Here is a 17056-nt window from a genome sequence, read left to right on the forward strand (position 1 = left end):
AGTGAGCGCCAAGCTGTGCTATTTGTAGTTATGTAAGAATGCCTATTTGTGTGCTTGATCTTCTGTGAATAATAACTACGAATGGGCATTTTATGGCGTTTTCTAATTTATAGACATTACATAGATCATCAGTCGCAGCCCTCAGCTGCAGTTTCGCTATACATAGAAAAGAAAAGTGTCATCCCTGAACATTGTCTTGCGGGATGATGCTATATTGTTTTGTGCAATTTTTGCAAGATGTTTTACAAAGTTGGAATGTTTCTTTAAAAATGTGTTAAAGAATGTTATGCAAGGACTCAAAAAAAAGTACTCAAACTGCAAGGAAATGGGAATCTTGAGAAGTTGTAACATTTTTTTCTTCACTTAATAATACTTACTGACTGCTATCTTCTAAAAGGAGGACCTACAGCAGGGATCCCCAACCTTTTTCAGGCCACGGATCAGTTTATTGTCCGGCGATATTTTCACGTACCGGTCTCTATGAGGCTGAAGTGGGCTTCAAATCTTCTCTTTTACCTAGTTTCCAGTTTCCCTTAACTTTTGAGGGTAAAGTTTATTTTCATCCTCTGCACAATATCTGCAGCTGGTTCAAACTTTATTTGTACTCTGGATTTCATGTAGGAATCATTAAGGTATGAAATAGATGTTCCCTTAATCCATAACTGTCAAAGTGGATGCCAAAAAATTCCAATAATTTTCCAAAACAAAACTTTCTTCAGATTCAGATTATGAATTTAAAGCAGACCAGCACCAACTGTCCCATGGCCCAGTACTGGTCCGCAGCCCGGGGTTTGGGGACCAATGACCTTCACAACGGTTTTTGTACAACCCTCCAGTAGTTGATTTCATAGAAAAACATGCATTTGCAAATCAAAAGAAAGATAACTGAATATTAACCACAAGAAGTGGAACTGAAAAATCTAAAGGACAGATTTTCTTTAGTTTTTTCATTTTGAGAAAAGTGGAGCACAAAGTCTAGTATATTAAATCCACATTCTTAGAGTAGGTTCAGGGCATGAAAAAATCTTCACAGCAATAAATTAATTATTGTCTCTGGATTGATTTTAAATGTGTGATCAAAAAGACCTCTTCATCTACAATTGGGACTAAAATCTTAGTTTAAAAAAGGCATAATGGCCTATAAGCTGAAAAACACTTGAAAAACTGGCTTTTTTTCACACATACTCACTTGAGTGTGGTCATCTCTGTTAGAGATGGCTGTGTGGCCTTCAGGTAGCTGGCGCGCCTCGCCTGGACCTTGGGCGAGGGTTTTGGACTGCAGTCCGAGTCGCCGCTGTCTTCCTCCGCCATGGCCTTGATGTAGCTGCCACTGCGCATCCGCCGACATGGGATCTCGTCATCCTTTCCCAGAGGAGAGAAACCACTCCAATCATCCTGAGGTACCTGTGGAGATAAAGTGAGATTAAGAGGGAATACATCTGAGTTGTTCACATATGATCTAAAAAAACAGGTACATGTAAATTGTTTTGGTGTCCACATAACCTGCTTTTAAAGGTTTACGAGTAACAGCATATTATGCAAAATCTGCCTTTGTCATACCAAAAGCTTGGCAGCCCCAGAGCCCTTCTTTTTTCTGTCCTGTGATGCAAGCTGCATATCAATTGCAGGGAATTAATTTTTTTTTGACAAAATGTTGCATTAACCTGGCTTCTGTCCGCTCTCCTTACTTTTCACACACACCAATGAAGGTAAGGACCAAAAGGAAGCAGGCTATCTCCCAGCTCTAATCTAAAAGAGAGGGAGTCAAAGGCATCAGACACGGGGAGTCGGGGGGGAACAAAAGGGGTTTTGTTAAGCAGAACCACTGCAGTCCCAACGTGAGTGGCTGTTATAGCACCAGCTCTGAGGTGAAAGAAATAAGATACAAAGCTGAAAAAAACAAGCACGGGAATTATTCTCTGGACTGCGTTGTAGCTAGGAAACCACGCTGACCTTAATGTCAGGGGCAACTGTGTTGGAATCTTGGTAATAGAGTTTGCAACGAATCTAAGCAAAGTAAAAAGTTATAAATAAGAACATTAAAATTATCTCTACAGGTCATGCTTTTATTCTGGCTATCTTAATTATCCTAATGAAAGTGCAGAATACTAATAATTTGTGAATATTGCACTAAAAGATTGATTGATTTTGCTGTAATCCCACAAGCAGAGTAAAAATGTTCAGTCTTTCCTTTCAGTTGCAGTAATTATTTAAAGTACATCTTTATTTGATGAGCTTGCTTTGGTTTCAGGATGGATCGCACAGCTGGAACTTGGAAGTTTCCTTCCTGCCAATTCCTTCTTATGCTACCTTTATTTTGTTTCTTTTTCTCATAAATTCAAGTATTTCCATGCTTCTTTTCACGTTGCCTTAGATCTCCCATCTCTCCATTCAGTTTCGCATCTGCAGCTCCCTCGAACCGCGAGGAAACACTCTTATTTTCTCCAAAGCAGAGAAGTTCAGCATGATTGGATGGGCTGATGTGTCTGAGTGCATGTGCCGTTGTGTGAGCATTTCTGATCTCTCAAGTCAGCTTCTTTTCCGCTGCTGTAAAGGGAACCAAAATGTGCACACATTGTTGCTGTTATGATCAGTAGAAACTCCATCAGCAAAGATGGATGATTGAAGCATAAGGATTGTTGTGGAATCTCTTTGAAACAGGATTTGGAGCTGTTCTTCTTCAAGCAAACAAAACAAAATATTACTAAAGAAGACAAAAATATGTATCTATACATACATATATCAAACTTAGCATGATTAGTTAAGACTTGATCTGAAAAAATAAATAAAATCAAGAGTAAAACTGGCACTATAGTGTTTCCAACACTTTAAGACACACTTAAGAGCCTTAATTAGTTTTTTTTAATTGCAGAAAATACACCATATACATCCAATGCTAAATTACTCTTTATCATGCATAGACATGTTTGTACTTCAATGACTAATTGAATCAAATAAATTATTTCGGTAGTCGCTGGTCTTTTCTTTGGGTCCATGGTCAGCTCACTTTTTGCAACGATTTTTCAATAAATTGAGCTTTAAGACAATGCTAACTGCTGGGCACTACATGCATATGACTGTTGGCGGTGACCGGAAGACAGGATAAAAAAAAGGGTAATTCTTTCTCTTGTTTGAATTTGCTGGATATTACAGAACCGTTTGTTTGTCCTGATCTTGCAGATGCTAAGCACATTCTTTTTAGCCTTCAGCAAACAATGAGAGTTATTGTGTAACTGGGACATATGAAAGATGTTTAAAGGCAGAAAAACTGAATCTCTTACTGCTGAGCCATGACATACAGGCAGGAATGGTGAAAGGTTCTTACCTGAAGGAAATGGCACGTGCGTCCTGGCTCAGCTTTCACAAGAGCTTTATCGAGGTTGACTGATGCCTTCTGGTACACCTCTCTTGCTCTGCTCACTGTCAGAGTAGAGGACCACAAGCTCTTTTTAAGCTGAACTTGGCCATCAAGAGGACCCACCAGCGGCAGTCCCCCGCTGGTGCTGCCCGAGCATGTGGAGCACTTCACGTCGTTGTTGCTGCGTGAAGTTTTGAGGGACTGGGAGCTGATGGTGTTGTAGGACTCCATGAAGTATTGTGACTGGGATTTGTCTGGATGACGTCCCATAGTCATGACTCCTGTAGGCATAGTTCCGTTGCCGCCCCCCTGTTGCTGATGGTAGAGACACACCTCCCGGTCCAGCGTGTCGTCTGAGCTCCAGTAGCCCGATATGGCTGTGCGCATCTTTGGCTCTGACTTGGAGCGGTCCTTGCTCTTGCTGCGCTTACTGTGCTTTAGGGTGCCAGAGCACGAGGGGGGCTCATCAGAACTGGACTTGGTACCATTCATCCTCCCGCTCCCCCCTCCACCAGACCCTGAGGGCCCCTCCAGAGAATGGGACTTGGTAAAGAGCTTCTGGACAGAATGAACAAGATGGCGTATTCGACCAGGGCTGTCACTGCGTTGGTGCTCTGAGGCAGTGCGCTTGTACTGCAGTGTGTGGTAACCTTCATGCTGCAGAGGGGCTTGACCCTCAAACTGCTCCAGCAAGTTAGAGGGGATGCGGTTGTTGTTTCCTCCACCTCCCTTACTGTTGCCTGCTGGTCCTGTGTAAGGCACCAGAGCGCCCCACTCCTCCTTCAGTTCATGGTTGGAGCTGTAATGTCTACGAGGGAAGGTGCAGCTGGACAGGTCGGGATAGGTGCCGCACTCCGACTGGAAGAAGTTCCGCTGGTTGTAGCAGGGGTGGTCAGCAGGCTGAGCTTCCCCTTGGTTGAGGAAGTAAGACCGGCGGTCCGAGGGTCCCAAAGTTAAAGAGTCATAAGAGGGGTCACAGGTCACTGCGTGGTGACTGCGGCTGGTGGACAGGCCTTTCATGGTCATTGTAGCTGGTTTAAACATGCAACCAACTACTGCCACAAGAAGTCAACTCTGCGAAGAAACAGCCAAACAGGGAAAAAAAAACAATTCATTAATATCTTTTGATTTCATATTCCTTAAGTGCTCACTGAGCCACTCCATCACTGATGACAAAACTGGATGAAGAAGACTAAACGTCTACTCCCTTTTCAGTCTTTTTATCTTTGTCCTTCAAAACTTCAAAAGGATGGATCTCTAAACATAGAAGTCACATGGCACGTTGCCCCTGACACCCAATCCACCCTCAAGCTTCCTCGAACATCTTAGTATTTGGTCTGGTAGAACTGAACGAAGAAGTGACAGTCGATCAGAGACAGAAACAAACAGAACCAGAATAAAGGGGAGCCGTCATGAGGAGAGCACGTCTATTTTCATCTCAGTTGTGTATTATATTTGTTCAAGGATACTGAAAAATGAAGTTTTGCCGTTAGGAAACAATGAAAGATGAGAGACAAAGGATGGGCTACATCGAAAAGAAAAATAAAACCTCACAGGCCGAATCTCATCCCCATCCATCAGCTCTATACTTTTTTCTCCTCTTCATTTCATAGTCGTTTAAATCTTTGATTTAGTTTGTATAATCTTTTGTTAAAGATCCTGTTAGTATTCGTTAATCCATTGACTGCATATGAGAGCTGGATCGAGTGAGAGTGACGTCAACCAGTGAAAGGGTGTACTTCAAGTCAAGTCAATGCAGTATCTATTTTTTCACGATATGGATGCTGCCATGTTGGAGCCAGACCACATCAGTAGGTAAGTGGGGATCATTGACTTTATGTGAGAACTGACTTGAGTGACCCGTACCCCCAGCGTTTTCAACAGGAAGTACCCACTGGCTCCAAGAAGCCAAAATCCCATAGACTTCCATAAAGAAATTAACATTAATGTTAACTCAGTACTTCTATTGGTCAGAATAATCATTCTTGCTCTGATACTTTTTTTTGGTTATGCTAATCCTATATTTTTTCATGTTTTATCTGTAGTGCAAGTTATTAACTGACCAAGCAGATGCATCAATAAAATTATGCAGTCTCACGTCGAAAATTTATTGACAGATTTTCCTGAGCCCACTTTCAATTGGTAGGGGCAGGGGCTTCCAACAGGCTTACTCCAGACATGCGAAGGTGGTTGCCATAGTTTGAACATTTTTAATCTGTGTACTAACTTAATTTAAGCACCTATATATTACCCAAAACACAAGAAAAATCACATTTTAGCTTTAAAAATCTAGTTTCAAAGACCTGAAAGTATGGTAGTTTTATTATTTTTGAGCCCTTTACTAAAACTGCTACATGCTACATGAAAATTTAGGTTATTAAAAGGAGGAATAGGTCAAAGAAAGCATTGATTTTCAGTATAGTTCCTCAGTGAGAATGCACCAGTATCCTCACAAACACAAACAAACATACAAAAAAAGGTCACTGCCTGATTGTATTTTCTACTCCTAATCTTTACTTATTCTAGAGGGAAACAAATTGGCCAGTAATCCCAGCAGACAATGTCCAGGCTGGGAAAGGCAAGTACAATAAATGGGCATTCCTCAACAGTGTGACATGAAACCGAATGCCTCTATCAGCACCCTTTCAGTGCTTTTCTTACCCATCTGGGGCTGCGGCAGACTTGTTGCTGTACGCACAGTACTTGCAAGGACTGAAAATGAAGTTATTGAGGCAATAACAGCTCATGTGCTCCACTGGTGCACAGCGACAGCAGTATACCCTCACAGAGCGCTTTGCTATTACAATTTGATTTAAAAAAAAATACATCCAGTATTATGGATTTCATTTGTAGAAAGAAAACTGGGATTGCAGGAAGAAATAAGCGAAGAAAGAAAAACATGCTAAATATTTTTACGCAACTTTAGGACAAAGGATAGGATGTCAAATGAATTTGTAAAACCTGTTCATGCATTTAAATAAGTGAGTCACATTTATTATTTTCCTTAACTGTAGACTGGATGCTGGAATAATAAAAAAAATATATATATATTATTCATGCAATTTTTACAGTCAGCACTTAAGCAGAGGATTAAATCACCCAGAGGGGAGAGTTAGGCTACATTAAGATTCATTTTTTTAATTGGAGGAGTAACATGTGATCACACCACACCCCCACCAATAGGAGGACACTGACAAGGATAACTATGAAATAAAGCAAAAACAAACATCTCAAAGGGTCTGCCCACTGTTTCTAGAGCACTTGGATGTGTCAGAGTAAAAGTATTCATCGGGAGTTAAAAAGAGATCCCTTCAGCTGGGCACTGGAGCACAGAATGTGACCTAAATAAGAGGCCTTCGCGGTGATCCCGTTTGTGACACAGCTGTCTGCAGGCTGCATCAAAACTAAGCATGGGTCATCACAAATGCAGATAAACACATACACTCAGAGTGAGCATGATTTAGCACTCTCAATTTTGATTTGGATAATAGCAAAACAAAGTTTTCCACATGTAAGAGATCTGCTGGGTGTTTTCGGTCAGCTGTGGCCTTTATTGACCCATGTGATTCTATGTTATGCTCTACATTCAGCAAGGTTGACTGACCTGCTTATTGCTCTCAACACTTGTCAAATGTATGGTAGCTGATCTAAAACTGAACCGATTTCTTCTAAGAACTGAAAAAAGTCAAACTGAATACAACGTGTTTTTTTTAGGGAAGTTAGCTTGTAATTAAGTTGAGCAAACAAATCCTGTAAAACAATTCCGGCTAATAAGTAATATCAGCTCTGACGAGGAAACCGAAGACACAACTGCGTTTTTTTGTCTGCTCCTGATTCACCACAATTTGAAGAAAAAATACTCAAAAGTGCAAATTTTAGCTTAATTTTCTTTCCATCATCAGAAAAATGCCACAAGATCATATTCAAAATAACCCAAAACGCCATTGGAGCGGGTCTTTTAAAACACTAATTTCCTATGTAGTGATGATGTAATTACACATATTCTCCTCTAGAATCATCAACAGAAAGAACATTTTTTTTGTTAAATCTTTGGGTGCTCAAATACAAACAGAATTATTTAGCTCTGTGAAACACAGAGAAGGCTTGATTATATTGTGGGACTGATTGCAGCCTCCTAAACAGTGTGCCCAGAACCTGTAGGAAGTTACATCAAAATCTAAAGACTATCAAGGTATTCTAGAGTGATGCTGCTTAGTGTTAAAAAATATGTTCTGAGTTGCTGTTTAACACCAATAACATCCCAAAATGTGAATCGCAAAGTCACTCAAAAATGGCAAGTAAAGCATTGGAGAATTTTTAAGTAAAGAATTTTAGAGAAGAGAAGAATTTTAAAGTAAAGCATTGGAGAATTTTTAAGTGAAAAGAGTTTAAACATGGGATCTGATAAAGGCAGTCTTCAAACATGAGACAACTGGAGTCGTTTGCTCAGTAGTGGTTAATTGGTGCAGAGGGGTCATTTACAGAAACAGAAATGCTTTGATTACAGTAATTGCCTCACAATGTTTTGCAATAATTTTCTTAGCCTTTATTCACAAGTTTGTTTTTCAAAATAGTGACTCCGTTGAGGAAGAATTTAACGGCCAAATCTGATTCTCATCTGTTTTTCCGAAAATTTTCATTCATATTTTTGTTACAATCAAGTGATTTATCCATTATTTACAGAGTGTCTACAATGATTTTGTCCACCTGTGTCTTGATATTTGAGGAATCACAAAAAAAGCCTTATGCAGACTGAAGCTTGGCAATTGAGGCACAGAGGTCACATATTTAAGATCTTACTCAGACCATCAGCTTTATGTGTTATGGCACCATTTTTCCACAAAACAGATATACATATCAGTGAGATAGATCAGTGAGACAAATCTTTAAATTCTTTAAGATGTAATATGTTTTTTGTTTACTTGTTTTTAAAAATGTTGGCAACATGTTATTTTTTAAACCAATTCTTGTTGATTTTAAGGCACTAATAATGTATTTCATTGTCAGAATTTGTGAACGCATGACCAGGAAAAATCCACACATCAGGCAACATCGACCTCAAAGGAACAACCTGTTTCTGGTTGAGATGCTTTTAATGATGGCACAAAAAAAAGCTATCCAGAGATAAAACATTTTTGGACAAAAAATCTCAAATAACTTTTCAATTTTAAAAGTTTTTCATCAACTAGTAATCAAACAATGATTCAAACTACACAAATTTGTAATTTTTGGAGTGTACGTATTTATTTTAGTTTATCAAAAAACTAAGATTTTCAGAACTGTCGGTTTTTCCATAAACACTTTCATTCAGATGTTTCTGCTCACTGCATCGTGAATCCACATGGCAGCATGGATGAAGGGGAGGTCTGGTTTGCTAAAAGAAAGCTCCTTTCTTTGTGAATTAGAGCAACTGCCAAGATGTTTCCTGACGAATGCATTACAGATCAAGGTGGACTAAACAAATGAAATCCATTTGAAAAAAAGTTTTTAAAAAATGCACTGCAACATAGATAAATGTTAACAAAATGCCATATAAAATGGCAATTTATTCATAAAAATGAATGTTGTGAATGTGAAATCCCAGATCTTTAAAAGGAGACAGATTAAACTGAGCGGCTCCGACACTTGGCTCTGACTCCTTAACAAAAGGCCGTGACTCCACAGAGATTGCTTTTGTATGACTTAAGGTTGAATCCATCATAGTTATGTAGAGAGAACATTGTCAGCTTAGAGCCTTTCCTTTCATTTTAAAGGTTATATTTACCGATAAAAAAAATGTAGTTTTTTATTCGTAAAAGGCATAAATATAAAAAAATACTGTCTTGAAAAGAAACTTGTGGTAAAAAAATTGCAGGCTGAGCAGCAGCAGGAACAGGAAATGAAGCAGCAATAAACAGTAGATAAAATAAATGAAAATAAACATACAAATGGCAACATATAAAAATGTACATATGAAATAAATATATGTATATAAAAACTAATAGAAAATAACCATAATTGATCCCACCACAGGGAAATTACTTATTTAAATCTAATAAAAATAAAACATATTTAGAAATATATGTATTTATAAACATGGATATAGTCTTTGATAAATTGAATCTTCCAATAAAAAGTTAATTGATTCTGTTTCCTAAAAAAGAATTTCCAAGATAATTCAGCAATATAAATAAAATCCAGGTCACTGTGCTTTTTTAAAACAATCTACTTCCACAAGTTTTAATATTTCAGAGTGTATGAAATTATTATTTTCTTTGTCTCCACCCCCCTCCTCCAAATAGAGCCATCCATAAAGTGCAGCTAAGGAAATTGGACATGGGAGGACAGCATCGCCATGGAAACAAATGGATTTTCTGGTGGAAAGCAGTGTGTTTTCACGCCGGCTATTGATAACTCATATGTTCCAACTGCCCTGGGATCATATGTGTGGAAGGCAACAGAGGTTGTCAGTTCCGACGCTTTGTATCCTTTTATGATTAAGGGGCACGCAGGTAACTCATCAAAGTATCATCCATTCTAAAAAGAATAGAAATTTGGATTACTGACCAAAAAGGCTCTGGCTACCTTTCCTTGAAAATTTGTATGCTGAAAATAAGGACTGTTTCAGTTAGATGAAAATCGTGTTTTTGGTGTTTTTAACATGTTCTTGTGGCATTTTTCTGATAATGGAGGACATATATAAAGACATTTACCATTTAAAATTGCAATTAGCAAGGAGGAGATTGAGGGGCAGGGTTGTTCTTTGCCAGTGGTCCTGCCCACAACTCAGAGGTGAAATTCTCATGAACAACTGATGCTCCAAAGAGACCATGTCCTAGAAACCAACAGTTTTTTTTTTTTTTTTTAAATTTCTTTAAAACTTTGTGTTTCATGTTTCTCACTCCAGTGTTTCCTACATGGTTTCCTCTTGGGGATTCATTGTTCTGGGGCACCACCGGCTTCACCTCTAGGGGGTGCTGTTGCTGCGGTGCCCGTTCTCATTAGACGGGCTGGGGTCCCGCTCTGTGGTTTAATAGCCATACAGTGGGCCCTGAGCTGCTGTGTTGGGCGGGCGCTGTCGCAATGACGCTCGTGGTCTGGCTGGGCCTTGAAATGAATGGATCCCCATTATTCCGTTTCCACACAGCAGTACCAAGCCAGACTTTTTCTTTAAGCTGCAATTCTTCATTTCTGTTCAGGGTTATACTGGGGGAACTGGGTGGGTGGAGGGAGGAATCTGGTGAGGGAGGGGTTCCAATTTTGTATGATTGTCCTGTGTTTTTTGTTTTAACTAATTTTCATATTTTATAGCTATGTTATTTGCTTTTATGTAAAAGCGCTTTGTGTTTTTGGTCAAAATGAAAGGCGCTATACAAATAAATAAAGTTTGAGTTTACAGATACTATTGGAATAAGGTGAAAACATCCAGCCATCTTACTACATACAATAAAGTGAGTTTAGAATAAAGGATTAACATTCCATAATTATTCCATTAATTTTCAATATTTTGACAAACTATAATTAAAAAGAACATTTTCTTAGTATTACCAATATTGAGTGAAAGTAATTGTTTTTGGGCCAAATATGCATTTTATATAAGTCTTCTTAAAGTGGGGCACACTTCATTAAAGCCTTTTTAGCCTGCTATACACATAAATAAACATCAGGTTAAAAAAATAAAATAAAAGAAAAACATCTGCCTATGCCTGGGTATGCACGATTCCATCTGTGCTCACACAGAGAAGTGTCTTCCCTTTCCGTTAGAAGCCACAAAAATCTGCAGCTTCTAATCCTGAAGGCAGCGGAATTAGTTTAGAGCTGTAATGGGGATAAGAGAATCGACCCTTGGAGAGTGTGTGCTTGTGAGCATCTTTGTGTGTGCCACAGATAACACAGCGTGCCCTCATCTATTAAACTGCGGCCTTGACCTGCATTTTGAAAAAGTGGAGAATGCTGCTTATGTCAGCATGAGGCGACGGTTTCCTTTTTTGTCGCATTTGTGCTGCGTATGGATGCTGAACAGAGCTGCTTCACTAGAGCTGCTATTTTCCTTCACGCAGCTGCAAATAAACCAAACAGGGTCAATTAAAACTCCCCAAACAAACCGCAAACCCATGTTCAGCTCCTTCATTGTTTTTCCACACTTCTTGCTCCACTCATTTGGAATGGGATGCAAAGTGCAACACAAGTTGCAAACCCACAGATTCTCATGAGCTGCAATAAAAACCAGGTTATGCGCATGCTCTCTGATAGTACAGTAGGCACAACGGAGTCACTTGCCACTGTCAGGCAGCATTAGCGTCAAGCTGTGGCTGCAGGGAGGGCAAAGTGTCAGGTGATTTCAAGCCACTGACTCCACAGTTAATTACATGCCAGGAAACTGAGCCAACTTTAAATGCAAATGTGTTAATATGCTCTTAGCAAATGTAGTAAATACCCTTTAAATGGGCTGGTGCTGTTAACAGGAATGTGCAGAATGAAAATAGTTTGTTTTCAAATCCAGTATTGATCTTGATTTGAATTCAACTATATTGTAATTTTAGAAGTGCTTTGGTAGAGCTGAATGAAATGATGGTGTGTCATCCCATCCCAACAGTGCAAACAATTCCCTGTGCACACTCTTTAAAAAAAAATAAAATAAATGTTGCTTTACTTGCAAAGTGCCCAATTAAATATAATTAAATGATATATGAAACAAATCCATTTGATCTGATTGCACATGTCCACCTTGAGTCTAAGCCCGTCAGGGCAGAGGTCACAGGCGAGAAGAACTTGGGTAAAAGGATGAGTGGAAGCTTGATGAGTTGCGGCTCCTCTTTGGCGGGGGTGGCATGTCACATCGAGGGCACATGTTGACAGATCTGGGAGTGAGATCCAACTGAACAAGGGAGGGGAAGTCTAACCCGCTGTCTTGTCACATGAGCGCTGGTGAATGCAAATCGACTGCGACACACACGTTCACCAGCCAAGGAGTCGTGAATACACAACAACAAAATGGACTCACACTGGGCACAGCAAACACACACTGAGGCTTGGAGGTGTCAAGATTTCTCTGCTTTTGAGAGGGTCCTAAACCAAGCATGCTGCAGAGAGCAGGTGCCACAGCAGAGCACATCTTCCCTGTGAAGAGAGCATGGAAATACGTATCTTGATGGAGTGCACAAATGTGAAAATTGACAGTGTGTCTGCTGTCACTCTTAAGCAAAGTCAAGCCAGGACAAGTAGCCTAACTTAGACTGCAGAAGTTTGCTGCTCCCACAGGTTGTAACAGTGCTCAGCATTTTACATCGCTTAACGGAGACTTACTTATACAATAAATACTAACACATTAAAATAAAAAAGGAAATAATGGAAATTGACAGTGGACTTCAAGAAGAACTTCCCTTCAACCCTCCCCCACTTACAATTCCCAACAGAACGGTCCCCTCAATAGACTCACACAGGTCCACAGTCTCACAGGACCTGAAGTGGACGTCCCACACAGACTCCATCCAGATGAAGGCCCAGCAGAGGTTGAACTTCTCCTGTCAATGAAGGCCTGAAGTTGTTACAGTACATCCACAAAAAATTGGCAAACCTGTCCATGGCCCTCACGAAATTTTAAGATCATTGATCACCCAGTGAGCCCGTAGAGCGAAAATCCGTATGGACCTTTTTTTACTATGACCATGCTGTGGGCGACAGCTCAAAACAAACTCTTAAACAACAGTGCGCTGCATGCACACCCTGACTGTTAGAAATGAGGAAATAAGACAATGAGAGGGTAGTTTGTGTGAGTAGCCTGTTGATCACCTGTACACCTCACCAATGACTAGAGTGTGACACAAGGGCACTGTACCACAGCATCACCAGTACATCATAAGTGTATGTAAATTACAGTATCCTTACAATACTTCCCAATGCACATACAATACACAACAATGGTACGTTCCATGGAGGTGGGTGCACGAGCCTCAAGGGAACTGCAAGACACACCAGCAATCCCATCATGATGCAGCCTAACCTCTCTACCATCCTCCACTGGGCTGGAGAACCAAAAACCCACAGCATATAAACGGGTCAACCCCCATATGGTTGCATATGACTAAGGCATAAAGAAGTTCAACCTGGCTCATGTCTGCCATGACCACATCCATTATGGTCAGGTTTGGATCTGCAACCAGACAACAAGAACAGACTACAGAGAACCATCAGGTCTGCAGAGAGGTTCCAACCTTCCCTTCATTCAGGACCTGTATCGGTCCAGGGATAGGAAGCGGGCATGTAAAATCTCCACTAACCCTTCACACCCAGTACAGAATCATTCAAGACTCCTCTCGGGCTGGTGTTTCAGAGCTCTGTACACCAAAACCATTCACCACAAAGACAGCGTCTTCCTCTGAGATGTGGCTCCGATGAACTCTTGAACCGCCACTGAGTACAAAAACACACATGGGAACCTTTAATGTGAGTCAAATTCCTCGTATGTGCACTCATACTTGGCCATTAAAGCTAATTCTAATTCTGATTGAAATGAATGTATATGTGTGCTGCTAAATTTCTCTTGATTTTGATTTAATCTTTTAAGCTACAGAACTTTATGAGGCAATTACTTAAACGAATCCCAGTTTATTACTTAAATCATTCGTGCAACCAAGCCCATAATTGAATCAGCATTTTTTTAACCCCCCCCACATGAAGCCAGAACGAGACTTTCCAATTACAAAAAGTTTGCTCCAGTTTGATCAGTCAGAAACTCTCAAGATTTTCTGTTCTTTTTTTTTTATTTTTTATTTTTTGGTTGAAAGACTGAAGAATATTGACGCTTAACCGTGCGACTGTGCGAGATAAAAAAAAAATTCTCTGCAGGTTTTCATATGTAAAGGTCATATTTTTCAAGTGGTTAAACATTTAAAGAACACCTTTTTTTGTGGCTTCCAGGAGAATTAGTTGCACAATTTTTTTATGAGAGATGCTTTTAAATGTGATTATCTTTCACGCTTCCACCAAAATAACAGCCTTTTTGAATGGAGAGTCCTTTCTGCAGACCAGCTGAGAGTTCCAAACAAAGCGCTAAGAGTGTAAAGGTGAGTGTTGAGGGTGCTGCCAAATGAACTGTGACATGTTCCACTCATTAAGTTAGTGAAATTAGCTTCCCATTTTATAATTTGCTTCTGTACACACAGATAACAGCTTCCAATTTACTGGTGTACTGAAAATGACACATTACAATAAGGAAAATTACCTTTTTCCCCTATTAGGATTTATCACGAGAATGACTTAAAAGGAGATAAAGGAATATAATTTCTGCAGGAAACAGATGTAGTCTTTCATTAAACTTTAAAAGAAATGTAAAGAGAGATTTACTTACATTTTCCCTAATGAACTAAGCAGGTGGTTGTAGACTCAATTATTACATTTCCACTCTTTTTCAGTTAAAATTACTAAGTAGGTTAAAAATGTTTTAGAACAGCATTTTGATCATCCATTCAGTTGTGCTAAATGGAAAATGTAATTAAATTGTAAACTGAAATTAAATTAATTCAGCAGATAAACTCAGTCCTACTGCTGAAAGCTATAATACAATAGTAGTGGGGATTGTCTGCTTGGTGGCTAAGGACCCTCCACTGTTAGTTGGGTTTTGGGGCCCTTGCTGTGGATATGTGGATGGTTCCTCTGTGGTATTGATGGTCCTTGGTGTGGAAAGATCCACAAAATAATATTTGCTCATAGCAAATAGAAGTCAGATTTTATGTTTTGTAGTTTTTTTTTTTACTCATTGTGTGGGTTTGAGTGTTTTTTATGTCTTCGTCTTTTTGATATTTTTTGTGTGGCTGCCTGTTTTTTAATTTATTTGATAGAAGTTTGCTTTTTATTTATCTATTTTGGAATGCACTTTCTGCTAAATAAAGTTTGATTTGAATTATCTCATCTGCACCCATTGACTGTACATGAGAACTGGACTGAGTGAGTGTCACGTCACGAAAAAAAAAAAAATTGCTTACTTCTGGTTCAGTCGCCATTTTTACTCAACATGAATGCTGTCATGTTGGAGCCAGACGTTTTCAGTAAGCACAAATTGGTTTTAGTTGGTCAATGTAATTTTTTTCAAGTGCAATCACTCTCGCTAACCCACAGCCAGGCCACACAAAATCTGTTAATCGAACAAAGTGGGGGGCAGCAGGCTCCAGTTATTTTTTTTTTAGGCAATTTATTTGTCAGTTTATAACTTAAATAACATCTACTATAGAAAAAAAGAAGATATTAAAAACAGGTAAAGGAGCATAATAGTTATTCTGACAAATTTACTGACTAAGTAATAGCTGTGTATTTCTCACTAGGAATTTTGGCTTTTTGGAGCCAGCTAGGACTTCCTGTTTGGAACAGAAGGGGAGGGGTCACTCAGCCCAGTTCTTATATACAGTCAATGACTGCAATTGCTTATGCCTTTTTTGAGGTAAACTTTATTTAATATAAAAAAAAACAACAACAAAGGGGCTACTTTTTTAAACAAACACAACATTATAGTAGATTATTTTCAGTTTGGGCTGCTGGGTTTAGTTAATCTGTGAGGAGAACAGCCACCACCTTCCACAAATTTGTCATTCATCCCGTTTCTTATTCCAGTTCCCAACTTCTGGTGGTATGCTGTGTTCATCTGCTAGTGTCAGCCCTGTGGCTCACCTCCCACTGGCTAAGATTTACCTCATCTGATGGTCCCTAATTACGCACCCAGTTGCACCCTAATCTCTGTAAACATGCACTAGAGAAAACAGCTTGGTGCTGGAAACCATCAGTTTGGCTTCAATGGCACAACGTCAAGATTTTAGTATTTGGAAAGAAAATAACGTCAAATTAAAAAAGTGGCAGCACAGCAGGACGACTCATTTATCCACCCATTTACGCAGAAGCTGCAAACAAGCAAATCTTTTGCTGCCTCTTTAAGCGCCTCTGCCATATACAATTCGTTGGCTTTGAATGTTTTTGTGAAAAACATTACTTGTCTTCAAATACCCTTCAGTGATGACTCAAACAACGATATGTTTTCAAGTGTTAAGCCGTGCTTGCTGTAAATCCAGCTTACTGGCAGAGGCCCCTGGCCTCAGGGGTCATCGCTGACTTGCATACAAAATCACACATTTTCTATTTCATGACAAGTCACCCTCTTCTATATAAACACATTTATTCTAGGACAAATTTAAAATACATTATATAAAGTCGTGTTTTCTATTAGGAGTTTAATTATTTTAGCTTATAAACGTGTTATTGAAGGACTTTGCTTGATGTTACAATTTAGAAATCCCTTTCATTCAAAATAATTTATTCAGAACTTTTGTTTTTAAATTTTACCTTGTGGTGGTTGAACCTCAAACCACCATGTAGGTGTTAGTATTTCTTTATTTTTCTTTAAAATAAAACATTCATTTTTACTTTGTTTAATTAAAATAAATTAACAATGGGCACACGCATTTGATTAATTTGTTTTAAGTGAGAAAAAGTAGTTTATTCACTTTTATTTGTTTTCTGAGTTTTCATCCCAGGTGATCCCATCCATAGTAATCAGATTGGGAAATTCCACTGGGGAACTGCAGGGGTTACCAACTCTCCTCATGGACTTTATTTTTGTTTATTTAAAAGGAAATGATTTAGTCCACTTTTTGTTGAAGACTATTTTTGTATTATATGAATTTTGTGTGGTTTATGCTTTCCTGTTTTGTAATTAGATTAATTGGTTGGAAT

General features: G+C 39.1%; 1 protein-coding gene across 5 annotated transcripts in view; it reads right to left on the reverse strand.

The window, feature by feature from the left end:
• The window catches only part of dlgap1 (DLG associated protein 1), a 100302-nt gene that overhangs the window by 36653 nt on the left and 46593 nt on the right, over positions 1 to 17056 (reverse strand). For all 5 annotated transcript variants that reach the window (XM_023949940.1, XM_023949937.1, XM_023949938.1 and 2 more), the window contains 2 exons: positions 3326 to 4432; positions 1190 to 1404 (listed from right to left, as the gene is read on the reverse strand). In XM_023949940.1, the coding sequence (XP_023805708.1) occupies positions 1190 to 1404; positions 3326 to 4402 (1292 nt within the window). In that variant the 5' untranslated portion in view covers positions 4403 to 4432. The remainder of the gene's footprint in view (positions 1 to 1189; positions 1405 to 3325; positions 4433 to 17056) is intronic.

Source organism: Oryzias latipes, chromosome 20 (genome assembly GCF_002234675.1).
Source record: "Oryzias latipes chromosome 20, ASM223467v1".
Classification (NCBI taxonomy): Eukaryota; Metazoa; Chordata; class Actinopteri; order Beloniformes; family Adrianichthyidae; genus Oryzias; species Oryzias latipes.